The following is a 17,498-nucleotide window of genomic DNA, read 5'->3' on the forward strand; positions in this document are numbered from 1 at the left end:
AGTATTTCTGGTCATATATCATCTACTCCGGCTGCATGTCAAGTATGTGATGGCTTTTTCTACCTGTGATAGTGATGTGTATTCCTGATTGCATCCCTCTTGGATATTTTCTCCTACTGTTCCATCACTACCTTTTTCATTTAACAATCTTTCAAAATGATTATTTCAAACATTCAGAATATCTTCAGTTTTAATATCAACTCTGTCACCTCTTATGCCTTTTACATTAATCTTTCTTCCATTTCTAAGTTCTCAACAGCATTCAGAAAACTTCAGCAACCTTTCATATTTGTGTGTGTGTGTGTGTGTATACGTACTCACTCACCCATGCATGGATCAGGGATATTTTGGAAATGCCGCTCAAAAAATGAAATATATTTAATACAAATTATTGTGTGTATATATATGTACACGTGCACGCACAATAATTTGTGTTAAATATATTTCATTTCTTGAATAGCATTTCCAAAATCACTGATCCATGGCTCTTTATATTCAGACCTGTCCTGATATAGAACAGATGGTGATCAGAGTTTTTCTTCCTATATGCCACATGGGGATGTGTTCAGTAGCTCATGGAAGCCCTGATATATATATATATATATATATATATATATCAGGGCTTCTAAAAAAATTTACTTTTTTTCTCTGTATTCTTTCAGGGCTTCTGCTGACTTTCTTGATACACACTATTGATACATTTTTATAATGAATTGATACACTTTCCTCTTATCTCTTTAGCTTCTTGAGTCTACTCTGAGGTGTAGATTTTTCTATTCTTGCAAACAACCTCACCACCTGGCTCAGTAAGTCAGTGTTTTCTTCAGAGCTTGTCACTGACACTGCAAGGTGTAGTTCTTGTTTTGAAACTCTTTCATTTGTATATTTGAGTCTATAACTCATCTCTGCAAGCTGCTTGACTTGAATTCTTTTTTAAAATTTTCATACATACTTTTATTTTCAATATGATATTCTTTGTTATTCTCCTATACCCTGACAACACAAATACACAACAAATAAATACATCATTTTATAGAAGATATTGCGTATAAATTTTTTTTTATTTGAACTATTACAATGTTTTCAAGTTTTTTTTTATTGAAATGTAATACATAATTTTTGTTTGTGTTAAATATATTTCATTTTTGAGCAGGTTTACAAAAAATTTTTTTTTTTTTTCTTTAAATTTTGATTTTAAAGATTTTTGTAAAGTTCATAAAAAGCTTATTTTTCTTTTGTACATATTCTATTTTTTAGAACATTGTATATATACTGTATGACATTAGTAACATAAAGCAACAATTAGACAGTTTTACTGAAAAAAACTGTTATCTTAGAAGGCCTGATTGTGGAATTTTCCATACAGTTTTTTTTTTTTTTTGTTCTAATTAATCATAGTTTTCATTAACACTATTGAACATCACTGCATATTCATCTTTCTTATAAGAGAAAGTCACTTTTATTCATTGAAGTTCTTCAATCATTTTTAGAATTGGTTCAAGATCAGAATCATTTTGCTTATATTAAGAGGAAGAAAGCCAAGTAACTTTCCCACTTCACTCATGCTGTCCTGGTGTGTGACACACTAAAAAAAAAAAAAAATTAATGCCTTATTTGAAGGGGATAGATTCTTGACATTTTTCTGAAGATGGGGATCAATGATTCATGTTCTTGAAAAGAAAGGATTAGTTTTTTTCTGTTTCAACATCTTATTTACAAGAAATTCACATCTCAATATGAAAATTAATTCCCGAACAAATTTGAATTCTTTATCATGATCAATTGTCATATGAAGAATATAATAACTTCACTTTATGTACCTCGTGAAGAGTTGCTTCCTATTTTACACTGTGAATTCTTTCATAGTTAACTCATCTTCTCCAGCCATGTCGAGTATTTCTGTTTTGAAGAGGTCTTGGAAATGGGACTGGACAAGCTCCTCCACATCTTCTGATGTCTCCTTAAGGCAGAAATTTACTCCAAGGTTCTTCAGGCTATATATATGAGTTCAAACCTTTCAAAATTGTGCACAATTTGAGACTACAAATATGACAGTATTTCTGGCTCACATTGTCCCACACCTTTGCCATTGTTATATGTAACTCTCTGAATTCTTTTTGAAGTTGTAACTCTTCCAGAATTCTTTTAATATTAGCTTGCCTTCTCCATCAGTCACCACTAAACATCTTATAGTTTGCAGTAACATGGTGATCCACTGGTTGAGTCAATAAGGTGTTCATGGAAGCCAAAATTTTCATTCTTATGAATCTGGATAATACCTAGAGTCTAAGTAATGATCTGATGCATTACAAACAAATAGAAAAGCCTTCTTCACCAAGTTATTAGTCTGAAGATATCACTTTACTGCTGGTGTAACATAATTCACAAACCAGTCTTGAAAAATTCCATGGGATACCCACACCTTTCAGTAACTACTCAAAAATTATTAGGGATCAAGATTTAATCACATTCTTCAATGCCCTTGGGTTCTTGAAATGACAGATACGGAGTGATTTAATTTGAATACCTTGTGACCTAACAGCTTCTGTTCATCCTTCATAATATATGTTCTTATTGCTCTTTTTTTCAGAAGAGCACAGTTACATTGAAATATCATTCAGATGATGAATCTTGAACAAATTCTTCAAACTTATCCATAAATTGCCTAGACGCAGTTTTTTCTGATGATGACCCTCCCTGCCTCACAAATCACTTGACCAGTTCTTCTGTTTTTAAAATGCCTAAATCTTCCATAACTTGCTTTAAATTCAAATGTGAACTTGGATCTTCTTTTTTCAGATTAGAAAATATGGTTTGTGCTATCTCACAAATCATTTTCTGCCCACAAATATTTCTCTTTTCACTTCTATGTGCAAACCACTTCAACAGTTTCATTTCGAGGAACAGTAAAATTTCCTTCCTTAGCCTAATTACTTTTATGGAACTTTGTGCATGTTTTCCAATTCCTTACTAATGTTAATGCCCTTTTGAATTGATCATGACATCTATTTGAACTCTGGGTACAGAAGTCTACTCATTGACAATCATCAAATTTGGGACAAAAACAAGCCTCTAATACATAAATTTGCAAAAAAGAAAAAAAAGGAAAAAAAAAGTGAGTCATAAATTGGTGAGTGGGAAAAAATACATTGAGTGCACATTTTTGGTTTAGTATTTATTTTTATAGCTTTGTCAGCTTGTGAGTTTTGTGCTTTGACTAATCATATTTCACTCATTTGAACTTAAAATGAGTGCATTGAAAAATCACAATCAAACAGATTTGACTGCAGTATTTTTTAATGCATTCCAAAAGAAAAATCATGGTAACGTGGATTGTTATAGTAAGTATTGTCATATTAAGCATACACCCGCTGTATTGCAGGACAATATTACATATTGAACTGGTGTTCTTTTGTCCATCATCTGCAGAGTGAATAGTGAAAATGAATGGGTATAAGTGGTTGTCAATTAAGTTCAGGTAGGCCTCACTATTCAGCCCTTGCTCTACTGATATCAGTGAGCCTTACCAGGAAAGCCCTGTTCTTCATGTCCTTCCATCTACTCAATATAACAGGGATTGGGATCCACTACTCTGGAATTTTCCTCATTATCCTCTGGCCTACATGGATAATATTTATTCATCTACCACAGGACACAAAAACTGTAATAAGAGCTTTTAAACTGACAATGAGCTATCTACTTGAATGTACTGGTGGTAGGGTTGTCCCTTCTGAAAGCATCATTTATTGCTGTATCCATTCAAAATAGTTTCCAGTTTGTGATGCTCTCAGATAAATTGCATTTGCATCTACTTTGTAAGTTTTTTTATGTGACTTCCACTCGCTAAAAGCAGCAAACCTAGTATTTCATTACTGTCATTGGACTGAGATTTTTTTTATTCATTTTTTATATTAAAAAATTTAATTTATGTTCTGCCTAATGATGCTCACAATCATTCATACTGCAGCCTGTTGGTTGAAGAGTATGCATGCTAACTTTACCCAAAAAAATTAGCATACAATTGCCAATGATCAAAATTTTATGATCTTTTATCTGCTTCTCACATTGTTCAGATATGTTAATGGCTTATTTTATCACATGATTCTAGGCATTCTTGAGTTACTGATGCATATTCCTATCATAAAAGAGTAGCAATTTTCAAAATACTCTTATTGGTCCATTTGGCCTCCACTATTATTTCTCATTCAGAGACACTGGTATCACAACCTCTGAGTGTTCCATGCTTAATGGAATATAAATAAATAAATCAGCTAACGCCTTTTATTCCCTTATAGGGAGTAGGCGAGTCCTTTATACCCTATCGAGCTTTTGGAGACTGAGTGGGCAGTTCAATCTCCACCGGTAGCCAATCAGAGATAGCTGGCCCATGTCTATCACTAGTTATAATAGCCATTGATGAAGAGGCTGGCAAGCAAGTGCTGCCATCTCTTGGTACCTAACTCTAACAATATATGTTACTGTCTGAAATAATGTGGGTATTATGGTCGATTTTCTTGAGTTTACGGGATAAAAACACGAGTTTCCAGGAGGAAAAATCCGCTTGTCCGTGCCAGAGATCGACTAACTCGGGAATCGGTTGAAGAAAGGCTTAGAAAAAGTTTTTCCAGTCAGCGACTAGACTTGAACTTAAGTATGACTTCAAGTGACCAAGTGCAGAAGAGGCAAACGGCACTTCCACTGAGCTACACAATCATATTATAATATAATAAATACAGTCACAGAAATGCTCAGGAGGGAAATACTTCAGTAATTCTCACATTCAGATTATAGATGGATTCTATGAGAGCTATACTTCAGTCATCCAGAATATGACTCTTTGACTAGGCTTGAATTATGCAGTGCAGCCACTGTATACCTCCACTTTTATACCTCCATATTTAAGCATTTCTGGCTGAATTTCATTTACTTCAGCTCCCTTTCCACATTTCAGGTTTTTGATGACTTTTTTCTACTTCAAGTATTCTTGTATGTATCCTTGACTGCTTTCCTGTGGAGTGTTTTTATACCAACGTGCTCATCACTGCTTGTTTTATTTAGCAATCCTTCAAAGTAATTATTCCAAGCATCTAGAATATCTTCAGTTTTCATTTTATTTTTATCATCTGATTCCTTTTTCAGTACTCCTTTTTCTATTTCTAAACTTTTTCAATAAGTTCCCAAAATCCCACCTTCAGCATTGAATACAAAAAGGCAGCATGTATGTGTATTTTGTATGTAGCTCACATCTTTCAAAGCTTGCTCATTATATCCAACTGCTGTATATTTTTATCTTGTAACATAGTCTTTATAATAATAATGTTAGCTAATATTATTGCTAATATTAGCATCCCTACCTTTTTCTCCAAATTTTCTCAAACCATTCCTGTATGTCTGGGATGTTCCCTACTCTGCTGTTTAGGTTACCAGAGGTAGCGTTTTGTTTTTCTTTATATCAGCTGTCTAATGACTTGAAAAATTTCTTTACTACTTTCTTTCCTGTTAGTACCTGCATTGTTCATGTTGTCCAGTTTCCCATTTTGAAATTTGATCACATTATTCTATTTGAAATTGTCTTCCATTCAAAAAAATTTTTATATACATTTTATATATAGTTGCGAACAAATTAATGTGAACACTCATATTTTAAAGAAAAATTTTAATTTTGATGGCATAGACTCTACCAATGTAGAAACATATTTTTCTTATTTCTGCATCTCGAAACCATACTTTTATAATGGATTGTATTAAGTTATCCTTTGTATCACAATTTAATTTTCCAAGTCTCTTCTTCACTATGGCCCAAAAATTTTCTATTGGGTTAATACCTGGCCACTTAACCAATTGGATGTTGTGATTTTTGAGGAATTCTTTTACTTTTTTTTGAAGTGTTGAAGAGGTTGGTTGATCAACCTATAGCACATTAGTACCATGTATGGGTAGGGAGTTGGGAAAGGAGAAACATGTTTACATTTGATTTAAATGACTGTAAATTGTATTCCTTGGGAAACACAGCAGGGGGGTGCTGTTCCACAGTGCAGCAGTTGCAGGGATGGAGGAGGAGGAAAATAAACTTTTTCTGTTTTTTTTCTAGGTGTACTGTGAAGGGGGTGTTGAGCAGCAGCTGCACATATCCAATGAGCGAATTATTGGTTTTATTTTTAGATGAGCATTTCCCATGGAAATATTTGTAGAATATACATATTGTAGAAACCAAACGTCTGTGTGAAAGTGGGGGGAGAGAGATTTGGTAAGAGATGAGTCAAAAAATAAGTAATTGCTCTCTTCTGTATTGAATCAAGGATTTTGACTTGCCATAATAATGGTAGCAAATGTATTTTTTATGTTCTTCCAGGCAGGTGTTAACAGATCTTCCTGTCTGCCCATAGTAGGCCAAGTCACAGGGAACTTCATACACTCATAATGCAAAGCACATCTCCTTGCAGACATGTATAATGCTATGCATTATGGGAAGAGTCACTACTTAGACCAGTTTTGACCTTTATTGAGGTCTCATCAATGGGAGCCAGATCCATGCTTTGCATTATGGGATATTAACGCAAGTGATGTGAAGTCTTAGCTTCTTTATACAAGTTGCCCCAGTACTAAAAATAATTCAGGCACAAACTTGTTTGCTTACACTTGGATAAAGGATTAAACCAAATATATAATTTCTTGGTATCTTTAATTTATAGTATAACCACGTGAAAAAAACTTCCAACAACTTTCTCTAATCCAGAGTATTTTAATGATAAAGTATGACACCCTTTGGGTTACGTGTATATGAAAATACAACTTCTGCATTACTTCAACCTTAGTATCACCTCTGGGTCTGGCTCACACTGATGAGACCTCAATAAAGGTTGAAACCGGTCTAGGTAGTGACCCTTCTCATAATGCATAACATTATACATACCCATAAGAAGATGTGTTTTGCATCATGGGATACTAAGGCAAGCGATGTGAAGTCTTAGCTTTTTTATATGAGTTACCCAGTTCTGAAAATAGTTCAGGCACAAACTTGTTTACTTACACTTGGATAAAGGATTAAATTAAGTGGAAAAACTTCCAACAACTTTCTCTAATGAGGTTTCAATGTGGTGTGAAGGCCATGTTTCATCAGTACTTTGGCTATCTTTTCTGATGTACCTCTGACATAGGAAATATAAATGGTAATGTTGTGTCCCTCTGTATTAGGGGAGGGAGGGGTAATGGAGCTATGTAGTATTTTATCTGTTTTGTAGGAATTGTAGCCGTTTGGCCAAGAACATATGCCATAGATATTTGAGTTCTGTGGACAGAGCTGTATCATTAGAACTAATGCCTCTGGCTCTGTGTGTGAGTGTTTTGAAAATGCCATAATGTTGGATTGGATGATGATGATGTGATTGTTTATGTAGATATCTTTCTTTGTGCGTTGTTTTTCTGTAAATGGAAAAAGATAGTGATCCATCTGAAAGGCAGGTGACTAAAGTGTCAAGAAAAGGTAAACAGTTATTAGATTTTTTTTCTACTGTGAAGTGGAGTTTGGGGTGTTGGCTATTTAGGTAGATGACAAATGCATCCAAAGTGTCTTATCCATGGGGCCAAATGGCAAACACATCATCGACATAGCGTAACCACACTAGGGACTTGTATGTAGCTGTGATAAGTACTTTGCTTTCAAAGCGTTCCATGTAAAAGTTTGCTAGAGGGGACGAGAGGGGGGGGGTGAGCCATAGCAGTACCATTAATTTGTTTCTAGATTTTTCTTCCCCATGTAAAGTAAGCTGCATACAATAGTATGCAGGTTACTTATCTGTTAGAATGTGGGAGGAAGGTAAGTTTTATTCCTGATGAAAGTGGGTGAGGGGAGGAATAATACTAAACAATACTTTATTGTTATATGGACCTTAAAAAAAAATATGATAGTTGAGTAGACATTGTATGGCAGTTTGAATGGATTGATTCTATTTATAGTTTAATTTGATACTCGGTAAATTCAAAGAGAAATAAAATTATGTGTGTACATACAGTGTGTGTGTGTGTATTTTATATATATATATATATATATATATATATAGATGCATGTGTGCATTTTTTATTTATTTATTTTTTTTTAAATTAGAATCAGAGTGGCAAAAATTGAAGATTATGTTTCTGCTCTCAGAACATTACATCAAGATTTTCAGTGGCCATTTCCTATATATCCTGTATCTTTTAGTTTGGATTCTCCACATAAAAATGCAGGTTTGTTAAGTTTTTTTTTAAAATTTCCTTTCTGTTTTGACATACATTTCAAAAGAGCTTTGTATATTTCTATTGTATAATTTCTTAATATAAGTACCTTTTTTTAACTACAAATATGTTCAGGTTAGGACTTCACTTTATTCCAGTACACTCCTGTTCTTTAGTCAGCTTATTTGTAATTGAGGTATTTACTGCTTTCCTTGCTACTGTTTTAGTTACCGTATATTCCGGCATATAAGTCGACTTTTCAGCATTGTAAAAAAGCACTAAATTTTTTAGGTCGACTTATACGCCTGGTCAAAAATTGATTGCTTTCCAAGAAAAAAACTAGTACATAGCATAATCTGTTAAATTTATTAGCAATATACAAAACGGGTAAATAAGTAAAAATACTTCAACTTATATCAAATTTATTTACAGAAAAAATTATTTGCACGTTATGTAATTATTTATTTACAATAAATTTTTGAGACAATAAATAATTTTTTTGTTTTCTTTTAGCAATTATAAATCTTTGAAAACTTAATAACTTATCCAAATCCTTTGGCAGCTTCTGTGCGATTTTCGTTTTAGTCAGAGCACTAAATTTTTCCTTTCCATAAACCGACTACACCAACTCACTGTAGCTTTGAAGTTTTCGCTGTCCTTTTTATTTGCCTTGCTCCACTTCAAAGCAAATAAACGAATATTATTTCTCGTTATAATGAGTCCATTTTGGCGATTTTCTTGAACCCAATCCGCAACATTATTTTCCAGAATAGGCCACTTACAAATTCCTTTCCATAATGCGCACTTATTTTTTGGCATTTTCATTATTAAAGTTTCATTTTTTCTCCAATCGCGAACTAGTTTTTCGTTTACTCCGAACTGACATGCAGCAGCACAGTATTTTCTTTTGCAAATTTAATCACTTTGCACTTAAAACTCGCATCATATTTCATTCTTTTAAAAGGAGCCGTTGCATTTTAGTTCACTATTGGTCAATTGGGCAATACGAAAAAGAAATTTTTTGAGTCAACTTATACGACGAGTATACTATAAAAACTCAAAAAAATTCCGATGTCGACTTGTACACCAGAATATACGGTATTCCTATCAAGATGTGATATTCTAGATGCACAAGGATAGATTAATGTAGTTTTTATTATAAAACATATTTATAAACAATATTTGCTTTTTGATGAGTAAATACAAACTGGTTTTCTACTGTCACTTCTGTAGTAAGTCATATGTAGTAGCTGTTCATTTGATAAGCACTGTGCCATCTGTATCCTCTTCTTTTAAATACTGGCCTTGCAGTTTGATTTTTTAATATATTAAATCCTGGTAAATTAGAAATTTTACAGGAAATTGCAGTCTTTAAATTCTAAAGGATAAATAGCAGTGATTATTAGTATGCAATAAGAGTATCACTTATCTCTCATTTGATTAAAATAATAGCTTAATAAATTAAACTTGTCAAGAATTTATAGTCTTGTTTAATTCTTTATCCAAGTGTAAGCAAAGATTGCATATGAAGTATCTTCACAACTAGGCTGATTTTATATAGAGGCTGTTGGCTTTGCATCGTTTTCCTTAATATCCTATAATGCAATCATACACTTCCTTATGGATGTATATATTGCTAGCATTGTGGGAAGGGTCACTACACAGACAAGTTTGACCTTTATTCAGGTCTTCTCAGTGTAAGCTAGACCCAGAAAGATAGCAAGGTTGAATTAATGCAGAAGTCATGTTATCCATACACAAGTAGCAGAAAGATGTATCATTATTATTATTTATTATATGGACATCTGCTTGGAATCTGAAGAACCATTGTGGGAGACCCAAACTATCCACACAATACCTAGCATACTATCCTTGAACAAATCAACAGACAAAGCACTCACAACTGACTCTAGCAACCCATTTCATTCATTCATTCACCAGTCTCCAAGTAAAATATCTAGTCCTCACACCCTTACTATATAAGGTTGGGAGGACTAGAGAAATACCTAGTATACCTCTCCTTGAACAAAAGAACTCTTTTGGATTTCCTTTGCCCTACTCAGCTAGTTTTTTCTCATAATCTGATTTTGCCTTCCTTACCATGCTGGTCACCTTGTCTGATCTTTATACTGTTCATGAGCTTGCTGATCACCTTTTTCCTTATATATCTTCCACAACACTTTCTTTCTTTATAGCTCCTGCTTAATGATACTACTCATCCATGTAACTCCCACCTGATTAACCCTCCTGACCTTGCTTCCTCCAGATGCTCTTACCTATCTCCCATGCACTACTAACATCCTTCCTTTGCAGGCTTTTATGCCATGGCACAGCTTCACTCTTCTTCCTAAGCATGTCATAATCACCTACCTTCTAGTTCCATATATATATATATATCCCTTTTTGACAGAATATTCCTCATGTTTTACAGTGTCCCAAATAATGAAAATTAGGGGAAAGTGACTAATCTCATAGTCACTTTCCCCTAATATTTCCCATTGCATTTTTCAGAGGCAATGTGGCCACCTTGGTTATGGAATAATTCTTCTGATTGCATGTTGCATGTCTTCCACACTGTTTGTGGAACCCCCTCTTCCCCTGGCCTATAGCAGCAATCAACTGTATGTTTTGTCCTATTGGCTTCCATCTCACGTCCGACTGCCTCAGAATAACTCTACCAACCTATTTGTCTCCTACTCTTTTTGACTGTAATTCGTCTGCTAACGTAAGCAGTACTCCTCTCCTATCCTATCTCCTCTATCCTCTCTCTGAAAATACTTAACCTTTCACATTCTATCCCTGTAATTGCACCTTCTGTTAACAAAGTCTCACTGATGCCTATAGCTCTTGGTGCAATTGCACTAATTCCCACATTCACTCACTCACTTAATGACTGTCCCCCCCCCCTCTCTCTCGCGTATGAAATTGTGAAAGGTAATGAAAATTATGGGTTTTCCTAATTGAAATCATTTAATTGCAGTTCATCAGCATTATACAAATCCTTCAGCCCATCAAACTCAGATCGTAGGTCCACAAACCTTGCATTATTCTCGCTGCACAACCTGCATATTGTTCATTTGCTATCACTGTCCTCCTCCTCAGTTTACCTCTGTTATAGTGTGGCAGGAGACTTACAATCTTCCCCTTCTCAATAATTCTCTTGATATTGAAACTACAGAGTACTGTGAGGAACTATACAGTGGAGAGGATAAGGAAAATTTGGAAGAGTACCCAGAAATTTTGATTTGGAACTGCACCTATTTAGGCATGAGGTTGAAAGAGCAGTTCAGGAGCTCAAAAATACTAAAGTATGGAGTGCAAATGGAATCCAGGCAGAGTTAATTAAGGCTGTAGGGGATGGAGGAATAAGAGAGTTTCATAGATTAATTGGGTTACGGGAGGCAGAATTGTTTCCTAGAGACTAGAAGTCAGTATTCATACTACGGTGCACAAAAAAGGAAGACATTATTGTTTTAAAAATTGAGATGTAAGAGGAAGAATTCATCATCATCAATTTCTTGATATGTTTCCCCATGGGGTGTTCAAATTACTATGGCAGCACTACATGATTAAATTTACATGATTATTCTTAATCTCTTATTAACAATTTTCATCCAATGTTAATAAGATATGTCATATCTAACATTTTGTGCTTCTAAGACACATCTGAATGAATCAATCCACCTAGACCCATGGTCTTCCTCTGGGTCTCTTTCCTGCCATCTTGGCATCAAACACCTGTTTCACTAGCCTTTCCTCACCCATTCTATTTAAGTGACCTTACCATGAGAGGAAGAATTCATCATAACGTAATAATAATGGAATCACTTATGTTAATTTAATTGTCTTTATTTGTAAAATTTTCAGGTAAGTTTGTCAGTACAATTATAGGAAAACACAAGAAAAAAGAACAACAATTCAATTGAAAGTGCATGATATTATGTGCACTATCTGCTGCAGGAGAATAGCTCCATCCGCATTAATAGATATACAAAATAAATTATAAGAGAATAATTTAGTTAATTATATTTAAATATAAACAATAAATTAATTACAAATTAAGGAACACATGAATGGGGAGTATTAGTCAGTATAACTTCCCAAAATTGAGAACGTTTTAGGCAATCATTTTTGTTCAGGTTTTCATTGTGAATGTGTGCTTCACAGCTTTCTTTGTACAGTCTTCCCAGAAAAAAATAACGCTTGTGTAACACTTTGATTTTGTTCTAACGAATCCTGTGTTTTGTAGATAATGTGTGGCTTGCTAAACTGAATTAGTTGTAGTCTTTAAGTAAAATGTCTTCCTAATGTTCTTCAAGACAAATTTGTGCAGAATGGCCAGTTTATCCATAATAGCGTAAGCTGCAAGAACAGTGGGTTCTGTAAACTCCAGAATAAGAAAGAGGAGGATATTTATCTTTAGGAGAGATAAGGAAGGTATTAAGTTTGCAAACTGGACAGAAAGACATTTTATTTAAGTGAATCTATCAAAGTAGTCTTGCTATTTTTTTCTAAAAGTCCTTTAACATATAGAATAAAAAGTCTGTTAATTTTTTCTTGAGGCAGGTTAAGATGATGGCCATAATTATTGATATTTTATCGATTAGTTTTTGTATTATAACTATTAGAGATAAAGGTAGTTCTGATAATAAACAGTTCTTTGTTTAGAAGAGAATCTGTAGAACATATTTTATGAGCTCTGTCGACTAAAGATTTGATTACACAATATTTCTGACAAGGGTGATGATGTGGTTAAGAGTCGATGTGTACTGTACGAGGATGGTCTGAAAAGTTCTCGGCCTCGAACATAGATGGTAACACTATTGGCAAGATTTTTTTTTTTTTTTTTTTTTCCCCTAAGTTGGTCATCTGTCATAAGCATCCATGTGAAATTGCAAGTCTTTCTATCAAGTAGAATTGGTTTTATACAGCTGTCTGAAGCAAAAGTGTTGTCTGTATACCTTGAAATGGATGAAATTGAGTATCATGCAGTTATAAAATTCTTTGTAAAAGAAGGTTTTAACACCAAAAGATATTCATTTGAAGTTCATAAAAGTTTATGGACACTCTTCTCCTTCATTTTCGACAATTACGAAATGCGCTGCCGAGTTTAAACCAACCATGGAGATGATCCACGTGAAGGATGTCCAAAAAGTGTAATAACACCAGAAATTGAAAGCCAAACAGCTATTTTTTTGGCATCCTTAATAATAATTAAGGGGATACAAATCCCTTGTTGTTCAACTGCCAGCAAGCAAAACTCTACGATCGAGAACTACGAATCTATGAGTTTCATCCTTGTGTAGAGGCTTAAGTGCTGTGAGGACATTATGTTGGAGGTTTAATGGATTTATTACAACACTCAAAAAGAATTAAAATAGAATTTAATACTTCCTATATTTCGTCCTAGTTACTAGGACATCTATGGGGATTACAAAAACAATTAATGTAACATGCACACAAAAACTTACAATACTAAGCCCAACCACGTGGGTGACACTAAAGTCCTATCTGCAAGTTTTTGTGTGCAGGTTACATTAATTGTTTTTGTAATCCCCGTAGATGTCCTAGTGACTAGGACGAAATATAGGAAGTATTAAATTATATTTTAATTCTTTTTGAGTGTTGTAAAAAATCCATTAAACCTCCAACATAATGATTTTCATCATCATCATCAAATTCCTGCCATGTACCCTCAAGGGGTGTACAGGATATGACAGTACTACATGAAAAAATTACATCATTACTAACTTCCTATCTACAATTTTCCTGCAAATCAGTCTGTTACTTGTCAAGATTCCAACATTATCAGATCTTATATTTCTATCGTCTAAGGCACTTTGTACCGTATCAATCCACCTATATCTTGGTCTTCCTCTGGGTCGTTTTGCTGCCAACCTGGCAGAGAACACTTGTTTTTGCTAATCTTTCTTCGCTCATTCTGTTTAAGTGACCATACCATCTGAGATTAGCTCTGCTAACGCATTCCTGGATGCTGACAATGTCAAGTTCTTTCCTAATATCCTCATTTTTAATATGATATTGCCATTGATGCCATCTGTTCACGCCTCTAATCTTTCTCAGGACTCTCACATCTGCGGTCTCTAGTCTTTGGTCAAGTGTTTTACTTCTGACCCAGCTCTCAGATCCATAAGTTAAAATTGGTTTGAACACAGTCTTGTATACAGCTAATTTAGTGTTCCGACTAATTTCTTTCTTATTCCATATGAATTTATTCAGTTGACTTCCCACGATACCAGCTTTGCTGATTCTGTTGTCTATTTCTATATTTAGTTTACCATCTTCAGTAAAAATTGTGCCTAAGTAGCTGAAATGTTTTACTTGTTCCACAGGTTCTCCATTCACAACACAGTTGTATTTTCAATGATTCTGCCTATTTTCATTGTCTTTGTCTTTTTATTGCTGACCTTCATACCATATCTATTACAACAGCTATTCAATTTAGTCAGAGAATCTTGCAGACTTGTAGCGGATTTATTTAGAAGTATAACATCATCCGCATAAAGCAAAGAGCTGACGTTAACATCTCCAATTTTGGTATCAGGTTTAATACCACATTCCTTCATAATGTGATCCATATAGATAATGAATAACAGAGGGGATAATGTACATCCTTGTCTCACACCAGATTTAACATTAAACCATCTTCCTGTACTTCCTTCAATTCTAACTGCTGACTCACAACTCAAATAAAGACTAAGTATTGCTTGATATAATGCCCCATTGACACCATATAACTGCAGCGTATTGAATAGCTTCTCTCTTGGCACCTTGTCATATGCCTTTTCCAAATCGACAAAACTTAAATACAGATCTTTGTTATATTCCCATGCTTTCTCGACTATTTGTCGTAAAGTGAAGATCTGATCCCGACAGCCTCTATTTGGCCTGAATCCAGCTTGTTCTTCACCAAGCTTTTCTTCCACAATTCTTCTCAACCGTTTCTCAAGTATACTTGCATAGATCTTGCCAGGAACACTCAGTAGGGAAATACCTCTGTAATTCTCACATTCAGTTTTATTTCCCTTTTTATATATGGGTACTATGAGAGCTCTACTCCAATCATTGGGAATTTGTCCCTCTGTCCAGGCTTTCTGAACTATGCAGTGCAGCCACTGTAAGACTCTTATACCACCATACTTCAGCATTTCTGGTCAAATATCATCTACTCCTGCTGCCTTTCCACATTTCAAGCCTTTGATGGCTTTTTCTACTTCAAGTATGGATATGTATTCCTGACTGCATGCCTGGTCAGTGTTTTTTATCACTGTGCTGTCATCACTGCTTGTTTCATTTAGTAGTTTTTCAAAGTAATTACTCCATACTTCAAGGATATCTTTTTCTCCTGTTTTCATTTCACCTTTATCATCTCTAATTCCTTTTACAGCACTCTTTCCTCCATTCCTAAGCTTCTTCAACAACCTCCAGAATATTTTGCCACCTTCTTGATATTTATTTTCTATATTCTTGCCAAAGTCCTCCCATGACTTTTGTTTAGCTAGTTTTACACACTGTTTAGCTTTCTTACATTTGTCTCTGAATTCTGTAAGAGTAAAAGCTGACTTATTTGCCAGGCTTTGATATGCTTTCTTCTTTTCCTTCACTGCCTCTTTAACTTCCTGTGTCCACCAGGGAGTTCTGATTTTTTTATCTTTGCACACAACCTCACCACATGCCTCTCTGGCAGAATCAATCAATGTTTTCTTCAGAGTTTGCCACTGAATCTCCAGGGTTTGATTCCTGTTCTCAAACTCTTTCATTTTCTTTTCAATAATCTTTCTGTATTTTAGTCTACAGTTCACATCTGAGAGCTGCTCAACTTTTATTCGCTTTAAAACTTTCTTACATGTTATTCTTTTCAAGATGAAATTCAATTTTATCCTGCTCAAGACTAAATAGTGATCACTTCCAATTTCAAATCCTCTGTACACTCTGGTGTCCTGCACCAGGGAGAAAACATCACTATCAACAATAACATAGTCAATGAGACTTTTCTTATTCCTAGCCTCTTCTCTCCATGTGAATTTGTGCACATTTTTATGTTGGAACATGGTGTTAGTAATAACCAGTCCATGTCCTGAGCAGAAATCCAACAGATATTTGCCATTATTATTAGCTTTGCTCTTTTCTCCAAATTTTCCCAAAATATTTTTGTATGTCTCACAATCATTTCCTACTCTGCTATTTAGATCCCCAACAAGGACCAATTTTTCCTTTTTCATTGTGTCAGTTGCTTTTTCTAAAGCCTCAAAAAATTCCTCCACTTCTACCTTAGTAGAGCCTTCTGTGGGACCATAAGCACAAATAAGTCTCATTGTCCAGTTCCCCATTCTCATATTTGCCCACATTACTCTACTTGAGACTGACTGCCATTCAAGAAGATTAGCCTCGTATTTTGTGTTGAATATTATGGCTACTCCTTCTTTTCCTTGATTGTCATTGCCTGAATATAACATTTTGTATTTATTGCTCAGAAAGATCTCACCAATTTTGGTCTTTTTTGTTTCAGTCACCCCTATTATGTCGATCTGGTACTTATCTAATTCCTCAGCTAGCTCCATTTCTTTGCCATTCAGGCTTCTTACGTTGATAGTACCGATCTTTAACTCTGGTAATGTTGAGTTGGGGTTTGTTTTCAGATTTGTTCCAGTAGCTGACTTTTCGCTGTTCGCCCTGGTTCCCTGGTGAAAACAATGGGGGCCTTGTTTAACCGGGCGACGCCCCAGCCGGCATGAAATTTTGTCATGTTGTACCATCATTTTTTATTTTGGTTTAACCAATAAGAATACAATTTGGTCGGCTAAATCCCAAATTGCCAGCCCATCCTCGTTCGTTCAGTATCAAAGTAGATACCCAACAGGGTGCACCACGAGAAGGTGAGGATTGGACATTAGGTCAGAAGCCCTGGTCGGTTCTCCGCATTCCTTTAAAGGCTATGTGGAGGTCTCGTCTCAGATTAGCTCAGACTAGACCACCTGAGATTAGCTCTGCTAACGCATTCCTGGATGCTGACAATGTCAAGTTCTTTCCTAATATCCTCATTTTTAATATGATATTGCCATTGATGCCATCTGTTCGCACCTCTAATCTTTCTCAAGACTCTCATATCTGCGGTCTCTAGTCTTTGGTCAAGTGTTTTACTTCTGACCCAGCTCTCAGATCCATAAGTTAAAACTGGTTTGAACACTGTCTTGTATACAGCTAATTTAGTGTTCCGACTAATTTCTTTCTTATTCCATATGAATTTATTCAATTGACTTCCC

General features: G+C 34.8%; 1 protein-coding gene across 1 annotated transcript in view; it reads left to right on the forward strand.

The window, feature by feature from the left end:
• Window positions 1-17,498, forward strand: part of Rich (Guanine nucleotide exchange factor subunit Rich) — a 456,640-nt gene that overhangs the window by 377,065 nt on the left and 62,077 nt on the right. The window contains exon 29 of the mRNA XM_090404468.1: window positions 8,105-8,226. Coding sequence (XP_090260594.1) covers window positions 8,105-8,226 — 122 coding nt within the window. The remainder of the gene's footprint in view (window positions 1-8,104; window positions 8,227-17,498) is intronic.

The sequence above is a fragment of the Typopeltis vanoorti genome, chromosome 14, assembly GCF_054136105.1.
Source record: "Typopeltis vanoorti isolate ZY-2024b chromosome 14, IOZ_Tvanoo_1.0, whole genome shotgun sequence".
NCBI classification, from domain to species: domain Eukaryota; kingdom Metazoa; phylum Arthropoda; class Arachnida; order Uropygi; family Thelyphonidae; genus Typopeltis; species Typopeltis vanoorti.